At 39.6% G+C, this 22,378-nt stretch overlaps 2 protein-coding genes across 5 annotated transcripts in view; one reads left to right on the top strand and one right to left on the bottom strand.

The window, feature by feature from the left end:
- Nucleotides 1–6,034, top strand: part of ankrd28b (ankyrin repeat domain 28b) — a 230,108-nt gene extending 224,074 nt beyond the window's left edge. For all 4 annotated transcript variants that reach the window (XM_080209614.1, XM_080209610.1, XM_080209616.1 and 1 more), the window contains exons 27-28: nt 580–671; nt 3,762–6,034. In XM_080209614.1, the coding sequence (XP_080065740.1) occupies nt 580–671; nt 3,762–4,048 (379 nt within the window). In that variant the 3' untranslated portion in view covers nt 4,049–6,034. The remainder of the gene's footprint in view (nt 1–579; nt 672–3,761) is intronic.
- Nucleotides 6,035–14,377: 8,343 nt separating this feature from the next.
- Nucleotides 14,378–19,401, bottom strand: LOC145361289 (biotinidase-like). Its single transcript, XM_080216937.1, has 3 exons — nt 19,186–19,401; nt 17,593–17,742; nt 14,378–16,997 (listed from the first exon to the last, which is right to left on the bottom strand). Exons 1-3 carry the CDS (start codon nt 19,399–19,401, stop codon nt 15,831–15,833), a joined length of 1,533 nt encoding a protein of 510 aa, XP_080073063.1. The 3' UTR covers nt 14,378–15,830.
- Nucleotides 19,402–22,378: the final 2,977 nt, after the last annotated feature.

Genomic DNA, 22,378 nt, shown 5'->3' with positions numbered 1-22,378 from the left:
CATAGAAGAATCATAAAATTCCTACAGTGCAGAAGGAAGCCAGTCAGCCCATTGAACCTGCACCAACAACAATCCCACCCAGGCCTTACCCACATAACCCCACGCATTTACCCTTCTAATCCCTCTGACACAAAGGGGCAATTTAGCATGGCCAATCAGCCTAACCCGCCGATATCTGGAGTGTGGGAGGAAACTAGAGCACCTGAAGGAAATCCATGCAGACACAGGGAGAATGTGCAAACTGCACACAGACAGTGACCCAAGGTGGAATTGAACCCGGGTTCCTGGCGTTAACCACCATGCCGCCCCACAGAGAGTGCTGAGGGGAGACCAAATTGAAATGTATAAAATTGAGAGGTTTAGATAAAGTAGATGGATGGACCTCATTTTCCTTGGTTCGGGGGACAGAGTTGGGTAAAAAGTTCAGAGTCTGGGTTAAAGGTTGAGAGAGGATACAAAGAGAACTTTTTCATCCCTCTCTATCTCTCTGGGACATTTTTCTACATTAAAGGTGCTGTACAAAAGTAAATGATTGTTGTAATAGCTCTAGATAGAACTTTTAATTTTCTGTTTCCACAGACCTCTGCATGTTGCTGCACGCAATGGGCTAACTGTAGTTGTGCAAGAGCTTCTGAGCAAAGGTGCTAGTGTACTTGCTGTAGATGAGAATGGTAAGTTTGTGTTCACTTTTAATTCATCTAGTTTATGCAAAATAAATGGAAATACATGGGTCAAAGTGTAATGAGCTTTGGAAACTAACTGCTTCATGTCAGTGTCAGTGTTGCAGAAATTTATGGTGTATTAGTAATTGTGTACTTAGTTGCCTTAATTTTGCTTTACCAAGATCAGCATTTAAAACTATATTTAAATAGTTGTTTACATTTTTTTAAATAATTTACCGCTAAGCGCTAGTACCCATTAAGTTTTGTTTGTTCCACATTGCTCCTGTGAATTTTATTACAGTAATATGTACATGTCTTGTTATCTGCTAATGTTAATTGGCCTCGAAAGCTTTCCTCGGTTTTGAGCCATTCTTCGAAACTGGCCAGCACATTAGTGATTGCATTCCTTCAGTCCTACACTGAAGTGCCAGCCTAGATTGTGTGCTGTCAAGTCTCTAGGATAGGACTTAAAACTACAACCTGCTGACTTGGGTGAGTGCTACCACTGAGCCAAGAGTAGCCTTCTTCCACCAATGAGTAATTATAGATAGAACAAAAAACAGTACAGCACAGGAACAGGCCCTTCAGCCTACAAAGTCTGCACCAATCATGTTGCCCTATCTAGACTAACTGCCTGTATCCCTTTATTCTGTGCCTGTTTATGTATCTAGCCAGTCAAGTATTCAAAATCGCTAATGTATATGCCTCAAACACCTCACTTGGCAGTGCATTTCATGTCCCCACCACCTTCTGTGTAAAAAAAGCTTCCCCCGCACATCTTTACTGAACCTTTCCCCCTCACCATGAACTTGTGCCCCCTTGTAATTGTTATTTCTGCCCTAGGAAAAAGCTTCAAACTGTTCATCTTATCTGTGCCCCTCATAATTTTATAAACTTCTATCAGGTCACCCCTCAACCTCCGTCTTTCAAAGGAAAACAATCCTAGTTTATTCAGCCTCTCTTCGTAGTTAATATCCACCATATCAGGCAACATTCTGGCAAACCTTTCCTGTACTCCCTCCAAAGCCTCCATGTCCTTCTGGTAGTATGGCTACCAGAATTGGACACAGCATTCCAAATGTAGCCTAACCAACGTTTTATATAACTGTGACATAATTTGCCAACTTTTATACTCGATGCCCCAGCTGATAAAGGCAAGTATGCCATATGCTTTCTTCACCATATTTTCCACTTGTGCTGCCACTTTTAAGGATCTGTGGACCTGTACTCCCAGATGTCTGTGTGTCTATGCTCCTGATGCTTCTGCCATTTATTTTATAGCTCTCACCTGAATTAGATCTACCAAAATGCATCACCATGCATTTGTCCAGATTAGATTTCATCTGCCATTTCTCTGCCCAATTTTCCAGCCTATCTATATCCTGCTGTATTCTCTGACAATCTTCATCACTATCCGTAACTCCAACAATCTTAGTATCATCCACAAACTTACTAATCAGACCAGTTACATTTTTTTCCAATATATAAAACCAATAACAGAGATCCCAGCACTTATTCCTGTGGAAAACTACTAGTTACAGATGTCCAGAAAAACATCCTTCCACTGTTACCCTCTGTCTTCTACGGCCAAGCCAATTCTAAATCCATCTAACTAGTTCACCCTTGAACCCGCGTGATTTAACTTTTGCACCCGCCTGCCATGACGGACCTTGTTGAATGCTTTACTAAAGTCCATGTAGACAACATCCATGGCCCTTCCCTCATCAATCATTTCTGTCACCTCCTCAAAAAACTCAATCAAATTAGTGAGACATGACCTCCCTTGTACAAAACCATGCTTCCTATTGCTAGTAAGACCATTCAATTCCAAATGTGTGTAGAACCTATCCCTAAGAATCTTCTCCAACAATTTCACTATCATTGACCTCAAGCTCACCAGCCTATAATTACCCAGGTTATCCTTGCTACCCTTCTTAAATAATTGGACAACATTGGCTCATTGGCTATCCTCCAATCCTCTAGCACTCATCTGTGGCCAACAAGAAGCAGAGATTTCTGTTAGGGGCCCAGCAATTTCCTCTCTTGTCTTGCTCAGTAATCTGGGACAGATGCCATCAGGCCCTGGGGTTTTGTCTACTGTAATGCTTTTTAATACACCTAACACTTCCTTCCTTGTAATGATGACTTGCTCTAGAGGACTTACATACCCCTCCGAGACACCATCAATCAATGTGTCCTTCTCCTTTTTGAACACTGATGCAAAGTACTCATTAAGGATCTCACCCACTTCCTTTGGTTCTACACATAATTTCCCTCCTTTGTCCTTGAGTGGACAAATTCTTTCTCTAGCTACCCTCTTGTTCCTAATGTATGCATAAAATGCCTTGGGATTCTTCTTAATCCTGCTGAGCCAAGAACATTTTGTGACCCTTTATGTATTCCTAACTCCCTTTTGAGTTCTTTTCTGCTTTCCTTGTATTCTTCAAGTGCTTCATCTGTTTTTAGTTGCCTAGACCTTATCTATGCACTTTATGTAACTTTCGCCTAGTTGTTTGTTCCCTTCATTCTTAATGAGGAATCTTCTTAACCCTGAATGGATGACACTGAACTTACAACTGCATCTATTAATTTAATGCAGCCTAACTCGTATTATATTGACAGTGTCTGTAATAAAGCTACATTGATATTCCAAGTATAGCTCCAAGGGGGAAAAATCTTGTTCTTGATGCAGGTTATTTCCACTGGGCTTCAACCAACAAATCTTTCAGGATTTTTGGAAGCAAGATGCCTAGTCAATCTTACCTGCAGATTCCAATAGTCTGGTGCAGCTGCCCAGTACTGATGTTGTATCTCTCATCCACAATCTAAGTTCATTTCATTTCCTATTTTCCTTCCTATCAACTGCAAATTGTTATGATGATCCTTGCTAATGTTGCAGGCTTGTTCTTAATATTTTCATCACAGTTGTGTATTGTGCTATATGAACGACAGTGAAATTTCAACTGCACTTTGTGCATACTAACTTCTTAAATTAAAGTAATTGCTCATAACTCACCAATAATTGTCTCGAGTTAACACTGTTGGTAAAGGTGTGGAGTAATCTATGGTTAAGGTGACTTTTAAAACTTGCTGTTTTAGGTTACACGCCTGCATTGGCTTGTGCTCCAAATAAAGATGTGGCAGACTGCTTAGCCCTTATTCTGGCCACCATGATGCCTGTTTCATCCAGCAGCACTTTACCCACTCTCAGTTTTAATGCCATTAATCACTACAGCAATCCTTCAAAGACTGTGTCCTTTGACTCTTTACCGATAATGAGAAGTGATCATAGCTCTTTCTGCAGCTTGAACAGTATAGGAAGGGAAGATGGTTACCCTTATGCTGAAGATGATGAACTAAACGATTCTGATTCAGAGACCTACTGAGTACACTGACTTGAACTTTCATGCTGAAAGCCTTTGGAGCATGCCCACAGGTGGATGGGTTTTTTTTTAAAACGAGCGCCTTCTGAACTCCCTCAGCCAAGCGGAGCAATTACATTATAGGTTTAAAGTTGAATTTATCAAAAAAAGAAGACACAAGAATGCAGGTCTTTGGAACAAGAAGCAAGAAGCTCAGACCTACATGTAGGAGACTACAGACAAAGTCGATAGATGCCAATGTTATGTTATTTTAATGCTCTTTATTTCCAGTGCCAGGATCCATTTCAACCACATACACTGGTTACTGATCGAATGAGAAGACTTTACAATGCCGGGTGGAATAGCACTACCTAAACTTAATGGGGACAGCCATTCAAAAATTCCTAAGTCTTAGGCATTACTGAATCTAATGAAGAAAGTGGTGTAAAAAGATTGGTGTATATCACATCATTCACTTGCATGATGATTTGCCAAAGGGACCAAACAAACTGATTTTAAAAAAAACCTTGTGTAGAAATGAAACACAAATATTTAGAGAGCTGTATTTATCGATCTCTCAAGCTGCAACTTTTAAAACTTTGCTTTAACAGTATTAAAATAAAACTGTTCAGATTTTGATGTACATCTGTTGATCAACTCTAGGTCTTACTAGTTTTGCATGGCTATGGTAAAGACATTGTGATAGCGTGGGGAGGGAAAAGGAAGAGAAAACTGGAACCTATTTTTGAACCAACACAAATGCCCCTTTCCTACTTTTCTAGTTTGGCTTAAGACCAACGAACATGGTGCAGTCAGGGTGATGGATAATTAAAACCTACCAAGTTATTGTGGAGAACTACTCATTCTTTTTGCAGTTTTTCCAAACCTTTCTTTTACCAGTGTATTTTATGTATAATTGGTATTTTAACATAGGTTTATAGAAGTGGAAACCAATGATACCACAAGTCTCAGTAAGATTGCTTGGACTTTGCAAAGTAGTAGACTTTAGTTTTTAATCGACATTCACTTTTTAGATGGTTAACTGTTTTACGGTTATTTAAGCCACATTTGTACAATTGTTTGCTTGGTTTCCAATTTCTTCAGTGCCTTCATTGTTGTCTGTTTCATTCTTATGGATGTACATTCAGGGAGGGAGACATACGAAGTTATTAGTAGATGAGACCTTTTTCCCTATTGAGAATTTTCTTTTCAACACCCGATTTGGCATAGCCAAATGTTGCTAACTTGCTTCCACAATGGATTTGAACTGGTTTGATGGGGATTTGGGAAGAACTCATCCAGAGTGACATGACAGGCATACATTTTAAGTTGAATTAGGCAGTATTTTCATTCTGTTTGCATAACTGAAGCATGATAGCACTGCACTTGATTCTGTAATGTCCAGAAAAGGCTTTCCTGTCACCTGCCCAAATGGATCGATACCTATCGTTTTTTTTAAACACTACTTGGTACAAATTAGTTTTGTTAAGAGAGTGCTCCTGAAATGTATTTAGTTCATTTAATTCCAAACAGCAGGCCTGGATAGCACAATAAATGGCTGAATTTGATTCAGTTTAACCTTTTTAAATCACTACATTCTTAAAAGTTTATTGTTGCATTTCATTCAGCAGTTCCTTTACTTAGTTGTATAATGTCAACTACTGTATAACTTTTACCTATTTTGCCACTTTTTTAGTTGGTGTGACTTCAGCAAGTCTTAGGTAAAAGCCCTAAAAAGAACAGTTCCATCAAACCATGATATTTTAATAACTGGAATCCTTTAAGGTGCAAACTAATGTCTCAAAATGTTGAAGTGTGAAATGGGACAAAATCTGTGCTGTTTTAATGTACTTCTGATTTGTTTTATTTTCTTTGAAGAGGTTAAAATTATAGCATGTATATAGAAATTGTGACTGCTTGGTTACCTACCTGCATTCTTTAAATACATTGCTGAGATTATTGTATATTTTATGGATAATAAAATACAAATGTGCGTTGTATGTAATTAAATGTTGTATGATGTGTATTTTATGATAGTATTTAGAAATGAGCTACATTTAAATCCTCATTGTTTTGATGTGTGAACTGGCAGCACTTAGTCTTACCTTCCACTATCACCTTTGACTCTTTGTCTGTAGCTTCACTGCCCAGCTGTCTTTCTGAAATTGCCATGGATGAGCTAGGAATTTCTTTAGCACAACATTGATTTTTTTTTTGTATTTTGTCACAAGTAGGCTTACATTGACACTACAATGAAGTTACCGTGAAAATCCCTTAGTTGCCGCACTCCGCCACTTTTTTGAGTACACTGAAGGAGAATTTAGCATGGTATGACAGCGAGAAGACTTTGAGGAGTCAGAAGGGGAATTACACAGTGCAGAACTCCTAGCCTCTAGCCTATTCTTGTTGCTACAGTTTTCATGTACTGACTCAGTTAAGTTTCAAGTCAATGATAACCTCACTCCCAGGATGAGAATGTTGAGGGAATTAAGCAAAGGTATTGCCATTTAATGTTGAGAGAAGATGGGTAGATTCTTTGTTAGGAATGGCCATTGAATATTACTTTTGTGGTGAAAATTTTACTTGTCACTTATCAACCCCAAAACATGAATGTTGTCCAGGCCTTGCTGCCTATAGGCACAGATTGCTTCAGTATCTGAGGACTCGTGAATGGTAATGAATGCTGTCATTGGGAAACATTCCAATTTCTGGCTTTGAGAGTGGGAAGGTCATTCATGAAGCAGCTAAAGATCATTGGTCTTAGGACACTGTCCTAAGGAACACCTGAAGCAATATCCTGGGATTGATATGATTGGCCTCCAATGCTCACAACCATCTTCCTTTGTGCTAGGCATTACTCCAACCAGTGGAGAGTTTTCCTCCTGATTCCACTGATTCCAGTTTTGCTCAGGCTCCTTGATGCCATACTTGGTCAAATGTTGTCAAGGACATTCACTCACATCACCTTTTGAGATTATTTATTCTCTGTTTGGATTAAGGCTGTAATGAAGTCAAGAGCTGAGTGGCCATGGCAGAACCCTAATTGAACACTGGGGAATAATTGCTGAGTGAGTGCCTCTTGATAGCACTGTCAACAACACCTCAGATCACTTCTCTGATGAGCAAGAGCAGAATGATTAACAATAATTGTCTGTCTAGGATCTGTCCTGTTTCTCCGTCAACGACATAGGCTTTGCTCTCAAATATTTTCCCCTATGGTTCATTAGATTCCACCATGACTTAGCTGCCATGATGACATAATTAACAACTTTGATTTGTCCTATTGAGGATGGTTTTATCTCCTGTAAAATGATCCACCAAACCCCATCTAAACGTATTTCCAGAGGGCAATTTTAAAATATTCCTGGACTAATTTTAAAGAACTTCATTATTTCTTTCCTTTTAAACACACTGCTTTGATTAATGTTTTTAATTTTTCCCAGTCCATGATGTATTAGCTAATTTACTCCTTGTAACAACTCTGCTTCCAAACTGACCGCACAAGCATAACTTGAATAAATAAAACCACAAATCATAGATGTTGTACCCTCCTGTTCCCATTTGTGATCATAACAGACAGCAGTTATAGTCTGTTCAGCATTCTTTGCTTATAATTTATGCATGTTTGCATACTGCTGCCATCTTGTGAACAGAAGAGCAAATTGGAAATTGCAATGTGATGAAGATGGCTGGTTTGTTAAATACAATTTCTAAAAATTTTTCTCAGCATAATCAATCGGTCAAGGTGGCTAAAAAGGTCAAAACCTCAGCACAAAGTTTGTTCACCTTTTAAGACTACTGGGAAGACATCACATAAGCAAAACCCTGCTTAGCCAGTGAAGCATTTCACTGTATTAGTTGAAAAAGTTAAAAGATTATACAGTGATGCTTAATACAATCTGAATGAAATCCAATGTTGCTAGATGTTAGAATCAACACAAGTTTTCCACGTTTAAGTGAAAATATCTGCTATATTGTCCAGATTTCTTTGTTTGCAATGAGATTCCATTAGTAGACAAGCTCAATCAGAAGTTAACTAACCATAAGCATCAGATTGCCAATCCTACAAGGCTGTCCCAGTGTCCAGGAATTTCAGATTTATTTCCTGGACATTGTTGTCAGCAACAGTTGGAAAATGTTTATTAATTTTCTTTTAAAAATTTGCAAAATTATTCAAGAAGCTGTTTAGGCCAGTGATTTGGAGATAGATGATATATTCTGCAACTTTCAGATTAGCCCTATTAAAAAGTGGCAATTATTCTGTGCAGGCAGAGGACACCAAGCCAGGCAATCAGCAGCAATTAGAGAAGAAGACATGGAGGCAGTAGCCATCACTAAGAAAATTGAGACTGAAGTATCAGTACTAATCATAGAATCTCCAAAGTGCAGGAGGAGGTCATTTGTCTCATCGAGCCTGGATCAACTTTCTGACAGAGCATCTTACCCAGGCACACCTATTCTTGTAATCCCATGCATTTAACCCGCTAATCTTCCCAACACCTTGGGACATTAAGGGGCGATTTCATATAGCCAACCACATAACACCTTTGGACTGTGAGAGGAAACCCAGGGAGAATGTGCAAGCTCCACCTAAAGTTGGAATCAAACCTGGGTCTCTGGTGTTGTGAGGCAGCATGCTAACCACAGTGCCACCACACAGTCTGCTTATAGAAGGGGAAATACCAAGAAATGAGAATGAAATTGGCCAAAGTGAACTGGTCATATAGCTCAACAGGAAAGACAATAATGAGCAATGGCAGTCATTTAAGGAGATCATTCTTAACTTATCCCTGGGAAAGTCATAATCTCCCAGCAATAGTACATATTAATGGGGAGGAAAGACTATTAAGGGAAAAAAGAATTTACATGGATAATCAAGCAAGTTAAGGAGGGAATTAAGTTGAATGTGGAAACATATGAACTGGCAAAGATTAGTGGTAGGAAAGGAGAGTGGGATACATTCAGAATACAGCAAAAATGGACTAAAAATCAGGAAGGAGAAAATAAACTGAGGGCAAGCTAGCGAGAAACATTAAAGCAGACAAAAAGAGCTTCTAAGTACATTAAAAGGAAGAGTAAAGTTGAATTTACAGCTGTTCTCAGTAAAATGGACAATCTGAGTACATTAAAAGGAGGAAGTAAAAAAGCATTGGCCTCTTACAGAATAAAACTGGGCAAGTAATTATGGGGAACAAAGAAATGGCAGAGGAGTTAAATAGATATTTTACTTTGGTCTTTACTATAGAGGATATTATTTAAGAACATAAGAAATAGGAGCAGGAGTAGGCCATCTAGCCCTTCGAGCCTGCCCCGCCATTCAATAAGATCATGGCTGATCTGTTGTGGCTCAGTTCCACTTTCCCGCCCTCTCCCCATAACCCTTAATCCCCTCTCTTATCAAGAACCCATCAACCCGCTTCTTAAAAATATTTAGCGAGGCAGCCTCCACCACTTCAACGGGCAGAGAATTCCAGAGATTCACCACCCTTTGAGTGAAGAAGTTCCTCCTCAACTCCGTTCTAAACCGCCTCCCCTTTATCTTGAGGCTGTGCCCCCTAGTCCTACTGTCTTTTTTGAGCGGGAAGAGTCTCCACCTCTATCCTATCCATCCCATTCATCATCTTATACGTCTCAATGAGATCTCCCCTCATTCTTCTAAACTCTAACGAGTACAAGCCTAGTTTATTCAGCCTCTCCTCATAGCTCAATCCCCTCAACTCCGGTATCAGCCTAGTAAACCTCCTCTGCACTCCCTCCAGGGCCAAAATATCCTTGCGCAGGTGCGGCGCCCAAAACTGCACACAGTATTCCAAACACGATCTCATCTATGATCTACTTTCATTAGAATAACTTGTTTTAACGAATCTGATGTCCCCATCTTGTGTACTATTTGTGTCCTCAAAATAGTAAAAACAAATATGGTGGAGGAATTAAACACAGACCCTGTCAGCAGATAATTAGTTTCAGGCAAACTAATGGGGTTAAAAGTTGTTAGGTCCCCTGGACCTGATGGTTTGCACCCCAGATCTTAAAGGCAGTAGATGCAGAGATTGTGGATATATCGGTAGTCAATTTCCAAAAATCCTTGGATTCTGGAACTGCTAAAGGATTGGAAAACTGTCAAAGTGGTATCCTTGTTTTAAAAAAGTAAGGAGGCAAAACGCAGGAACTACCAGCCAGTTAGTCTAACCTCAATTGTTGAAAAAATATTAGAATCGATCATTAAGGATAGAATAGCAGTGCATTTGGAGAGTCACAATCTGATCAAGGAGAATCAGCAATAGTTTCATGAAGGGAGAAATCATGTCTGTCAAATTTATTAGAGTTCCGAGAGGAGGTATCAGCCTGAGAAGATAGAGGAGAACCAGTTGGTGTTGTATATGTTTGGATTTTCAAAAGGCATTTGATAAGGTTTCACTCAAAAGACTACTATGCAAGATTGGATTTCATGATTTCATGAAATAATATTCTGGCATGGATAGAGGATTGGCTAACAGGGAGCAGTGATAAGGGGGTCTTTCTCATGTTGGAGGGTAGTAACCAGTGGACTGCCACAGGGATGAGTGCTGGGACAGTAGCTCTTCACATATTAATGATTTGGAGGAAGGAACAGAATGTATTGTGGACAAATTTACAGATGACGCAAAGTTGGAGGGAAGGCAGATTATAAGGAGGATATAAATAGTTTACAGAGAGACATTGATAGGGCAAAAAATTGACAAATAGAATTCAATGTGAGAAATTGAGGATTGTTCATTTTGGAAGAAAAAGTGAGAAAGCAGATTATTATTTAAATGATGAGAGACTGCAGGAAGCTGTAGCACAGAGGGACTTTAGGGTTCTTGCTCATGAAACCCAGAAAGTTAGCATACAGGTGCAGGAGGTAACATGGAAGGCAAACGGAATGTTGGCTTTTATTTCAAGGGAACTGGAGTACAATATTAAAGAGACTTTGAAGCAACTGTACAAGGTACTAGTAAGACCACATTTAAAATACAATGTACAGTATTTACTGAAAGATATTATCATTGGAGTTGATACAGAGGTGATCAAGCAGAATGATCCCACGTATTGAGGGAGCGTCATGTAAAGAAAGATTAAGTAGATTGGGTTTGTAACCTTGGGGTTCAGAAAAATGAGAGGTGATATGATTGAAATATAAGAATCTTAGGCGGTTATACAGGGTTTATGTTGGGAAGATGTTTCTACTCATGGGAGAGTGTAGGACCAGAGGGCATCGTCATAATATTAGGAGGTGCTCATTTAAGATGGATTCAAGGAAGAATTTATTTTGAGTGGTGAATCTTTGGAATTCTTTACCCCAGGAAGCTGTGGACGTCGAGTGCTTGAATGTTCTCAAGGTTGAGATCGATGGGTGTTTAATTAAGGGGGGGTATAAGGCAGGAAAGTGAACTTAGTGTTAAACTTGCCATGATCATACTTAATGATGGAGCAGGCTCAGAGAGCTGAATGGCCTACTTCTGTTCCTATTTCTTTAGGTCCATCTATTTTAAGAACAAAGAAAATTACAGCACAGAAACAGGCCCTTTGGCCCTTCAAGCCTGCACCAACCATGATGCCCTACTGAATAAAACCTTTCGGGTTCCAAATCCCTCTATTCCCATCCTGTTTGTGTGTTTGTCCAGACACCCCTTAGAATTCACTATCGTATCTTCTTCCACTACGTCCCCCGGCAGCGAGTTCCAGCCACCCACCACTCTGTGTAAAAAAAACTTGCCACTTGCATCTCCTTTAAACATTGCCCCTCACACCTTAAACCTATGCCCCCTAGTAATTGACTCTTCCACCCTGGGAAAAAGCTTCTGACTATCCATTCTGTCCATACCCCTCATAATCTTGTAGATTTCTATCAGGCCACCCATCAATCTCTGTTGTTCTAGTGAGACAAACCAAGTTTCTCTAATCTTTCCTCATAGCTAATGCCCTCCATGCCAGGCAACATCCTGGTAAATCCTTTCTGTACTTTCTCCAAAGCCTCCACATCCTTCTGGTAGACAAGCAACCAGAATTGAACACTATATTCAAAGTGCAGCCTAAAAAGGTTCTATAAAGCTGCAACATGACTTGCCAATTTTGAAGCTCAATGAAGGCAAGCATGCCGTATGCCTTCTTGACTACCTTCTCCACTTGCTTGCCACCTTCAGTGACCTGTGTACCTGCACACCCTTTGATAGTAATCCCACAAGCTTTCGGAAACAGTGTTCCTTTGTCAGGTGTGTGGAAGGTTCTGATCAGACTATCAAATAAACTGGTTGGACTTAAACCTGGTGTTGTGAGACTTCTTACTGTGTTTACCCCAGTCCAACACCTGCATCTCTACATCATGACTACTATCGACACCGCAAACTGCCGGATCCAAGTGGAGAGGATCTCCAAGAAGATTGCGCAAATCAACACACTCAAGTTTTTCTAGTGAGTATTCTGTAAACTGTATGTGTCTTTATATGTCTTTCTCTGATCAGAACCTTCCTCACGCCTGACAAAGGAACACCATTTCCGAAAGCTTGTGGATTACTGTCAAATAAACCTGTTGGACTTAAACCTGGTGTCGTGAGACTTCTTACTGTGTTTACCCCAGTCCAGCGCTGGCATCTCTACATCATGACCTCCCCTGTAGCCAGTGAGGATGCAAAGATTTCTCTCAAGGCCCCAACAATTTTCTTCCTTCCCTCTCTTAGTATTCTGGGGTATTTCCCATCAGATCCTGGGGAGTTGTCTACCTTAATGTTTCTCAAAAACCCCAATACCTCCTCCTTTTTGATCTCAATATGACTCAAACTACATATCTTTTCCCAGACTCATCATCCACCAAGTCCTTCTCTTTGGTGAATAGTGATGCAAAGTACTCATTTAATATCCCACCCATTTCTTCTGGCTCCAAGCATAGATTCTGTCCTTGAGTGGGACAACCCTCTCCCTGCTACCCTCTTGCTCTTTATATATGTATAAAAAGCCTTGGAATTCTCCTTAATCCTGTTGGCCAATGCTTTTTTGTGACCCCTTTTAGCCCTCCTCATTCCTTGCTTAAGTTTCTTTCTACTTTCCTTGTATTGTACACTTGCTTTGTGTGTTCCCAACCTTCAACAAGTGCTTCTTTTTTCTGTTTAGCATTTTAAGATCACAAATGGCCGTTTAGCCATTGAGTCTGTTCTGCCATTTAATAAGATCGTGGGTGATCTGACTGTGGCCTCAACTGTGCTGTCCTGCTGGTCCCTATTAATCTTGACTCCCTTGTGGATCAAAAATCTGTCTAATTCAGTTTTGAATATATTCATTTTCCTAGCCTCCACTGCTGCCTGAAGAAGAATTTTGTTAAGACCCTCTGAAAGAAGAAATTTTAATTTTCATCTTACATGGGAGAACTCATATTTTAAACATAGAAACTAGAAGCAGGAGTAAGCCATTCAGCCCCTCAAACCTGCTCCGCCCTTCATTTTGATCATGGCTGATCATCAAATTCAATATCTTGATCCTGCTTTCCCCCAGATCCCGTGAGCCCAAAAGCTACAGCTAATTTCTTCTTGAAATCACACAATGTTTTGACCTCAGCTACTTTCTGTGGTAGCGAATTCCACACATTCACCGCTCTCAGATGAAGCAATTTCTCCTCGCCTCCGTTCTGAAAGGTTTACCCCTTACCCTCACAACAGTGGAAAGGACAGGATTCTCTGCCCTTTACTATCTGTAACTGTCATAGGAAAATTGCTCCCATTAAGTTTAAGATCAATTTTGTAATATTTAAACATTTTATTGCAGGTGTTTTTTTTCCCTTCTTCCACAAATAAAATGAAAAATAATAAACTCTCTTCCTGAGTTTCACATTATGAATAGCAAGGCAGAATCTTCAGGGTTGTGAACACATGTATCATGCAAATCACCTCTATCTACACTTCCCGCTGCCTTAGAAAAGCAGCCAGCATAATCTAGGACCCCACAGACCTCGAACACACTCGCTTTCGCCTTCTTCCATCGGGAAAAAGATACAAAAGTCTGATGACATGTACCAATCAACTCAAGAACAGTTTCTTCCCTGCTGCTGTCAGACTTTTGAATGGACCCATCTTATATTAAGCTGATCTTTCTCTACACTCTACCTATGACTGGAACACTACATCCTGCACCCTCTCCTGTATGAATGGTGTGTTTTGTATAGCACACAAGAAGCAATACTTTTCACTGTATACCAGTATGTGTGACAATAATAAATCAAAAATCAAATAAAACAGCTGGGAAGGAGTTCATCACTACCACTTAAAAATTCTTAATGAAAGTTTAAGCACACAACTGAGCAGTGGCTATTGCACTTTATTGATATTGCAACAAATTCTGATTATAAAAACAAAACTAAGGCATAACTATCTACAGGCATACCATTAAATCCAACTCTTAAATCTTCCCACTGCTCCAACTCCTGTGAAGTATAAAGTCCCTTGGTCGTGAGTCATGCATATTATTAAAGTGTCCAGATGGTTACATGCAAATCAAGGTCATTATTACTGTATTCATTCTTTGAACAAAAGACTGCTTTTGATGTCTTCATACTCTACAAGGTTGAATATATTTCTGTAATCAAAGATCATTTTCCAGAAATGCTCAAATGCAACTCGAGTGGTTAAAAATAAAAAGATAAAAGCAGCAACTTCATTGTACAAGAAATAAAAGCCTTTGCTTTGAGGATTTAATTGATATTAATTAACAGTAGCATATTATTTATATACTACTGCATCACTGACCTAAAATCATCACCTATTAATATCCTGTGTACAGGAGTTAAATGTTTTCATAGTGGCACAATAATTCTCTAATACTTATTTTGTAAATATTCAAAATTTACAGAAAATATCCTTTAAAATTATAATGGGATACAAGTTTGTTTGCCTTGTATAAACTGTATATATTGGATTTTATTTAACTGATTCTTTTCTTCATCTTCAGTGTTATGTACCATGGAACAGAGGAATGGGAATAAGTCCTTCGAGCCTGCTCTGCTATTTATTTAGATTATGGCTAATCTGTAACTTAAGTCCATCTTGTGCAAGCCTCAGTACTCTGCCGAACAAAAATATATCAATCTGAATTTTGCAATTCTCTAGTTAATCTAGCCTGAACGGTTTTTGGGAGATTTCCATATTTTCTTATCCTTTTTGTGAATAATTTCTTCCTGACAGCCTATTTAAAATTATCTTGCCTTGTCCTCCTACCAGAGGAAATGATTTCACTTTCAGTCTATTTCGTCAAACCATTTAATCATTTCAAACACCTTAATGAGATTGTCCCTTAATCTTCTACATTCAGAAAAATACAAGCCCAGTCAGTATAATCTATCCTCGTGCTTTAGTCCATTAGTCCCAGTATCACGCTGGTGAATCTGTGCTACATCTCGTCGGAAGAACATATGCCCTTCCTTCACTCTGGTGCCCACAGCAAAAGCCAGTACCCTTGATGGGGTTGAACCAGTGCTTTAGAAAACTGTAGCATAACTTCCATCCTATATATTGCAGCCTCCTTGAGATAGAGGTCAACAGTCAGTTAGCCTATCAAATTATTTTGAATCTACGCACTGGCTTTTAACATTTCTGTCCCTGACTTCTAAATCTTTCTGATTTCAACAATTATTAGTTTCTTATCAGTTAATAAATGTTCTCCAATAGCACTGAATTTGATCCACATTCTGGCTGAGGTACACTCAAAAGGCTGCTTCTTTGCTGTATCCATTGTAAAAAAATCATGATGCGTGGCAGGATTGGGTCAATAATTACCAAGAACTTGTCTTCAGGCAGAGAACTCAGGGGGAAGAATCCTTCTCGTACCACTTTCCATAGAGTGCTGCAGTCACAAGACCTGCTGACATCCCCTTTTTAGTCACATAAAAATCATTGTTATTCCACCCTTTGCTGTCTGCACGATAAATTTTCATCTCACTAGCCAGAATTTCTGGATAAATATAGCGTGTGCTGAAATTCCCCCACAACTTAAAGTCTATAATGTCAGAAGCATCTACAACACTTTGTCCACAGGTGTCATATTCAGAGCCTGCACACTTCACCAAGGCACACACTTGCAGATAGTAAATGCCATGTACTGTGTGAAGGCCATCAAAGGCTCCTAAAGCATACAGATTATTGGGTGTGTTACCATATTTGTATGCTACATGGCAACAGAGGTTGTTGGAACAGACTTGCAGGTTACCTTGCACGCCTGTCAAAGGGAGAAATGTATAATTGTCAAACATCATCAAAGCATGAAAGATTTCTCCAGCACCATCCACATGGGACACTGAATTTTTCAACAGGTCGGTTTGTTCCTGCATTACTTCCCCCTTCTGCTCCTGAAGAAAAGCTGATGACGTTTGAGACTCTGACTGTTCTAGGCTGTGATTTCTGATGGATGTAATTACAGGGACCTTGGCCACCAGAAGTTTCCCTTCACTGCTTTTCATGTTGTAATAATAGGGGAAATCGAAAGGAGTGTAGATGCCACTTCCTGTCATTTTGTATTCGGGATGATGCTGATTAGCTGCCAGGAGATTGATACCCAATGCACTGGCGAATGCTTGATGAAACTCGACTGAAGATAACAGTGGCAGCTGATTCACCCAGGCTGTGGGAAATATAATCTGTGTTACACCATAGCGCTCAATTAAACTTACTGCTGGCTCATAGAACAATATGTCAAAGCAAGTAAATATACCAAATTTTCCAGCAAAAGGTGTATGAAAGATCACATGTTGCACTGTCTTAGGTTTGTCATAAGCATCTTCAAAGTAAAGGTTCCATTTCTGGTATTTGGCGATGAGATTGCCTTCAGAATCAAAAACTACATTTGTGTTAAACTGAAATCTTCCATCTAGTGGACACTGAGGGTCACTGAGCTCACAGGCTTGTCTCTCTCCCATGTTTGCTATCAAGTACATGCTGCCATTTCTTGCCATGCAGCTCAGTTGATACAGGACCTACAACGAAAGGGAAATACAAACACGTTTAGTAATCAATATAAATTTTACTTCAACAGAATTAACAAGGATCCATTTCATGCTCTAGTTTGTACACAAGCACAGTTCGAGGGAGAATGGTGCTGTAAATATGAGAGTATTCCAATCAGATGTCAGAACTTTTGCACAGTACTCTGAGTGAACTGGCATCAGTATTGCCCCAATGCTTATAATGAAGAATTGTTCTATTCTTTCATGGGATGTAGATGTCATTGGCTGGGCCAACATCTACCATCCAACCCCCTTTTTGGGGGCTATAAGGGTCAACCACATTGCTGTGGGTCTGGAGTCACATGTAGGCCAGACCACATAAGGACAGTGGATTTCATTCCCTGAAGGACATTAGTGAACCATATGGGTTATAACAACAAATCAACAATGGTTCCATGGTCATCATTAGACTTTTAATTCCAGATTTTTATTCAATTCGGTTCTAACTTCAACTTTTGCTGAGATGGGATTCAAACCTGGGTCCCCAGAGTTCCTGAAGACATACAAGATTTCCTAACATGTAACAAGATATTAAAATGAAGTGCAAACTTTATATAGCTCCTACCTCTGTACCCCTATACGCTGTTGGATTCAGGCAGGGATTCCATTCAACAACATTAATGTCTGGAATAGGCTCCAAATATGGGAAAATTGAAGCTCTGGTAAAATTAAAACCATGGAGACCGTCCTCAGGAAATACGATGATCTTAACTCCCTGCAGTAGATATCAAAAAGAATAATTTCATACATTAGCATGATTACAATTATTCAAAAAATGCTAAAATATAAAACTGTAATGATCAGTTTGTCAGGACAGTGCTATGGCAGGAATTATTGCAGGTTACTGCGAATGTGCTTATACAGTCCTGTATAATTGGCAGGATAATGCTGTTGTCGAGCTGTGCTTGCAAAGCTCAAGCACACGTCAAAGTAATAACTATGATCACCAATATCAGTGGAATTTCTCCAATCTAAGTTATACATTCATTATAGGGCAGCTAAAGGTCATGAATGTCCCTTACACTGGGAACCAAAGCCAAATTTAATCAGAGTGGGGCATTTGCAATATGCATTGCTCCTTTTATTGTAACAAAAAGGAGTAAATCATTATATGTTGCGTGTAGGCCCTCTCAATGGTCAATGGTTCAAGCCCAACCTTTTCTTTGTTTGTTCATGCGGTGTGGGGGTCGCTGGCGAGAGCAGCATTTCTTGTCCTTCCCTAATTGTGCTTGAGAAGGTGGTGGTGAGCTGCCCACTTGAACCGCTGCAGTCCATGTGGTGTGGTACACCCACAGTGCTGCTAGAGATGGAGTTCCAGGATTTTCACTTGGCAATGGTAAAGGGACAGTGATATAGATCCAAGTTAAGATGGTCAAAGATCAGTCTGTAACCAGATGACACAGAATTAAAGTAGACGGGTAAAGGCAACAGGACGGTGTAATTACACAGGAGGTTGGTAATCCAGAATACATTGCCTGAAATGGAGCCAATCATAACTTTCACAATGGAATTAGATAATTAATTGCAGTTTTACAGAGGTAATTATTGTTACAGTATTACAGCAGGGATGTTTGGTGAATTCAGTTAGATCCTTCAAAGAACATAATAACCTTTTCTATGCTTTCTCATTCTATGATGATCGAAGGAAACTTCAGTGCAGTATTAAAGACGGCTTAGCCTGTCCTTGTGAGACAACTCCGAGCCCCGTCTGCACCCCCAGCTGGATGTGAAATATCTTATGATGCTATTTAAAGAAGATCAGGTGAATTTTCCAGGTGTCCTTGCCAATAAATTCCTCAACTAGCAACTGGACCCAACTCTCAATGATATAACTAGAAAATAGGAGCAGGAGGAGGCCATTTGGCCCATTGAGAGAAGCAGAATAAATTTTCAGAAGGGCCTGTCCCAGTGGTGATGGAGAACAAAAGCCCTGGAGCTCAAATGGGGGCAACCCCAATCCCAATACACAAATTGAAATATTTTACAAAGTGAAGATTTCAGCCAAGTAACACTTTTCCTTTGGAAGTATTTTGCAAATAACTTCTGTGGTTAATTTCCCAACCACTGTTATTGTCTCGTTTTTATAACACTGTCACACTTTGAGTAAATGATTGATTTGTGTAAAATGAGCAGATCAAAGTTGAGCAATGTGCTTTACCTGTTTGCTGGCTAAATGGACTTGCTCTTGATAGATGTCCAGGTTTTTCTGCATGTGTTTCAGTGCCTCCTCACGTGTGGAAGGGTCCTTTGGACTGGGGTTCAGCACTGCTGGGTGTTCATAGACAGCCGCGGTGTAAAAATCCAACCCCTGTACAGGGATTATACAGCATTGCCAGGCCAACAACAACACCCACCTCAAGCAAAATGCCTCCATGCCAAACACTTTGCTGTTTCAATGCAGCACTGGTTTCCAGAGATTAGCCTGAATATTTATACTTGAAACATTTCTCAACAGTTAACATCAAATGTGTATTCTGCAAGAGGTGTGGTGGGTATGATCTGACCACCCAACATCGTCACTTATTCACTCTGCAGAATTGGACTCTGGCCCTGTAAACAGTAATCACCTGGACTGTCTGGACACCAGTCAGTAACTTGCCGCTTTATTACATGATTAGAACAGCTTCCTTATGCTTTCCAAAGTTTGCTTCTAGTCACTGAAAGCCCAAGTGTGCGAGATCTTTTGACTTTTTCTATTGCTGTTTGCACCAGGACCTTTTCAAGCTCAAGTGAAGCAGTTAGAACAATAATTTATTATTAAGAAGTTTAGCTGCAAATCATGAGAACAATCATAAAAATAAAAGTTGTTGATTTTCTACATGATTATTGTAAATAAAATGCAACGGCGAATCAACTTTAGAAAATTCACAGTTACAATGAAATTAGACATCAACCTTTTAAAATGAGTTCAACGTTCATGGCCAGTTGTGCAAGACAGCCCGAAAGCTGCAGCGTAAAGTGTGAAGCAATGAAGCCTGAGCTTTGCAAAGTTGGCAAGTATTGGATGAATCATGGAATTCACATTTCTGATTTAGAGTGACTGACTAAACAGCTTCGAAACAACTGGTAAATCCCTCAACCTTTCAACTCAAAAAGCAATAATGTATAAATATGTAAAATATATTTTAAAGAAAAGATCCAAATAAAGACCTGTATACAAGTTCCTTTCCTCAAAATCTACCAAGTAAAGTTCCTTTTTGTTCTGTTCAATTTCAATATTTTAAGGGGAGCCAAGGGTAGGCTAGTAATCCAGAGACCCGGGGTGATGTTCTGGTTCGAATCCAACCATAGCAGATGGCGAAATTTAAATTCAATAAAAATTTGGAATTAAAAGATGACCGTGAAACCATTATTGATTGCCATTAAAACCCATTTGGTTCACTAATATCCTTATGTGGTCTGGCCTACATGTGACTCCAGATCCACAGCAATATGGTTGATTCTCAAATGCCCTCTGAAATGGAGAGCAGTTTGGGATGGGCAATAAATGCTGGCCTAGCCAAGTGAAGCTCACATCTCTATAATTGAATTTAAAAGAAAATAATCATTTTGAGATTACATTCCACAGTTTGACTTGCTTTTCATTGGAAGCTGAATGGCCTCATGCATGAACATAGAATCATAGAATTTTACGGCACAGAAGGAGGTCATTTGGTCTATTGTGTCTGCACTGGCTCCTGAAAGAGCTCCCCAGCTAGTCCCATTCTCCAGCCCTATCTCTGTAGGCCTCTAAATTCAACACTTTCAAATTTGTCTCCAGCTCTCTTTTGAAACCTCCTCCAGCACTTTCCCTGGCAGCATATGAAGAAGTTTCTCTTCACCTCACTCCTATTTCTCTTGCTGACCATCTTGAAATTGTGACTCCCTGAGTCTCTGACATACCAACTAGTGGAAACAGAATGTCTTTCTTCACCCTATCAGAATGGTTTATCATTTTCAACACCTCAATTAGTTCACTTTTAAATCTTCTCTGTTCCAAGGAGAACAAGCCCAATTTCTTGAACCTTTCCTCGTTTCTGGCATCATTCTAGTAAATTTCTTTTGCACTCTCTATCCAGGGCTTTGGCATCCTTCTTTAAATATGGTGCCCAGAACTGAACACTCCCAATGTGGTCTGACCAATGATTTGTCGAGGTGTAGCATCACCTCCTTGCTTTCATACACTATGCCTGCATTTATAAACTCAAGGATCCTATAAACCTTCTTAATTGTTTCAACTTCAGAGAATTATGCACTTGAACAGCAAGGTCTCTCTGCTCCTGTACTACATTAAAGTTGTATCACTAAGCCTGTATTGGCATCAATCATGGGGAAGGCTCTAGAATCGATCATTAAGAAGGTTATAACTGGCCACTTAGAGAAACTCAAAGTAATCAAGAAGAGTCAGCATGGTTTTGTGAAAGGGACATCATCTTTAACCAATTTATTGGAGTTCTTTGATGTAGTAACATATGCTGTTGATAAATGTAAGGTTCATTTATCAGTGCCACAAGTGGGTTTACATTAACACTGCAATGAAGTTACTGCAAAAATCTCCTAGTCACCACACTCTAGCACTTATTCGGGTACACTGAGGGAGAATTTATCATGGCCAATGCATCTAACCAGCGCGTCTTTCAGACTATGGGAGGAACCCAGACCACCCAGAGGAAACCTATGCAGACATAAGGAGAACGTACAGACTCCACACAAACAGTGACCCAAGCCGAGAATTGAACCTGGGTCCCAGCACTGTGAGGAAGCAGTACTAACCATTGTGCCACCACCGTGTTGGAGGAAGGGGAAGCTGTGGACGTAGTGTACTTGGATTTCTAGAAGGTAGTTGATAAAGTACCATATCAAGCATTACTCCAGAAATTAAAAGCTTGTGTAAAAAAGGGATAACATATTAGCATGGATAGAAGATTGGCTAGCTGGCAGAAAACAGAGAGTATGCATAAATAGCTCTTTTTTTGATGTGTAAGATTTGATGAGTGGAGTCCTGCAAGGGTCTGTGCTGTAGTCTCAAGTTCTTACTATTTTTATCAATGACTTAGATGAGGGTAGCAAATGCATGGTAACTTAATTTGCAGCTGGCACAAGAGGATTCGGAAAGTATATTGTGAAGGGGACATAAGGAGGTTGCAGATGTATACAAATAAGTTGACTGAGTGGGCAAAAAGCTGGCAGATAGAGTATAATGTGGAAAAATGTGAAGTTGTTCTCTTTGGCAGTATTGTGGGGAATTTCTCTATTGGTGGCCTGATTCTTTTAAAAATTTAAGAAAGTTTAAATTAATTTCACAAAGGTGATATCTTTCAGTTGTAAGATGTATATGAAATTAATTTTCAAAACCTAAAAGAATAAAAGAT

This window comes from Carcharhinus amblyrhynchos, chromosome 2 (genome assembly GCF_965287045.1).
Source record: "Carcharhinus amblyrhynchos chromosome 2, sCarAmb.v2.hapA, whole genome shotgun sequence".
In the NCBI taxonomy this organism is placed as follows: domain Eukaryota; kingdom Metazoa; phylum Chordata; class Chondrichthyes; order Carcharhiniformes; family Carcharhinidae; genus Carcharhinus; species Carcharhinus amblyrhynchos.
Note: the sequence above shows the minus strand (reverse complement) of the source record. Positions and strands in the feature narration are given on the sequence as shown.

What these genes read in the sequence shown, in the direction of transcription:
- LOC145361289 (XM_080216937.1), bottom strand. Translation starts at nt 19,401, where the DNA reads ATGGAGGCATTTTGCTTGAGGTGGGTGTTGTTGTTGGCCTGGCAATGC. An exon ending in TCCATTTAGCCAGCAAACAG is followed by an intron (nt 17,743 to 19,185) that starts GTAAAGCACATT and finishes TATCTACTGCAG; the next exon opens with GGAGTTAAGATCATCGTATT. An exon ending in CAGCGTATAGGGGTACAGAG is followed by an intron (nt 16,998 to 17,592) that starts GTAGGAGCTATA and finishes CTTTCGTTGTAG; the next exon opens with GTCCTGTATCAACTGAGCTG.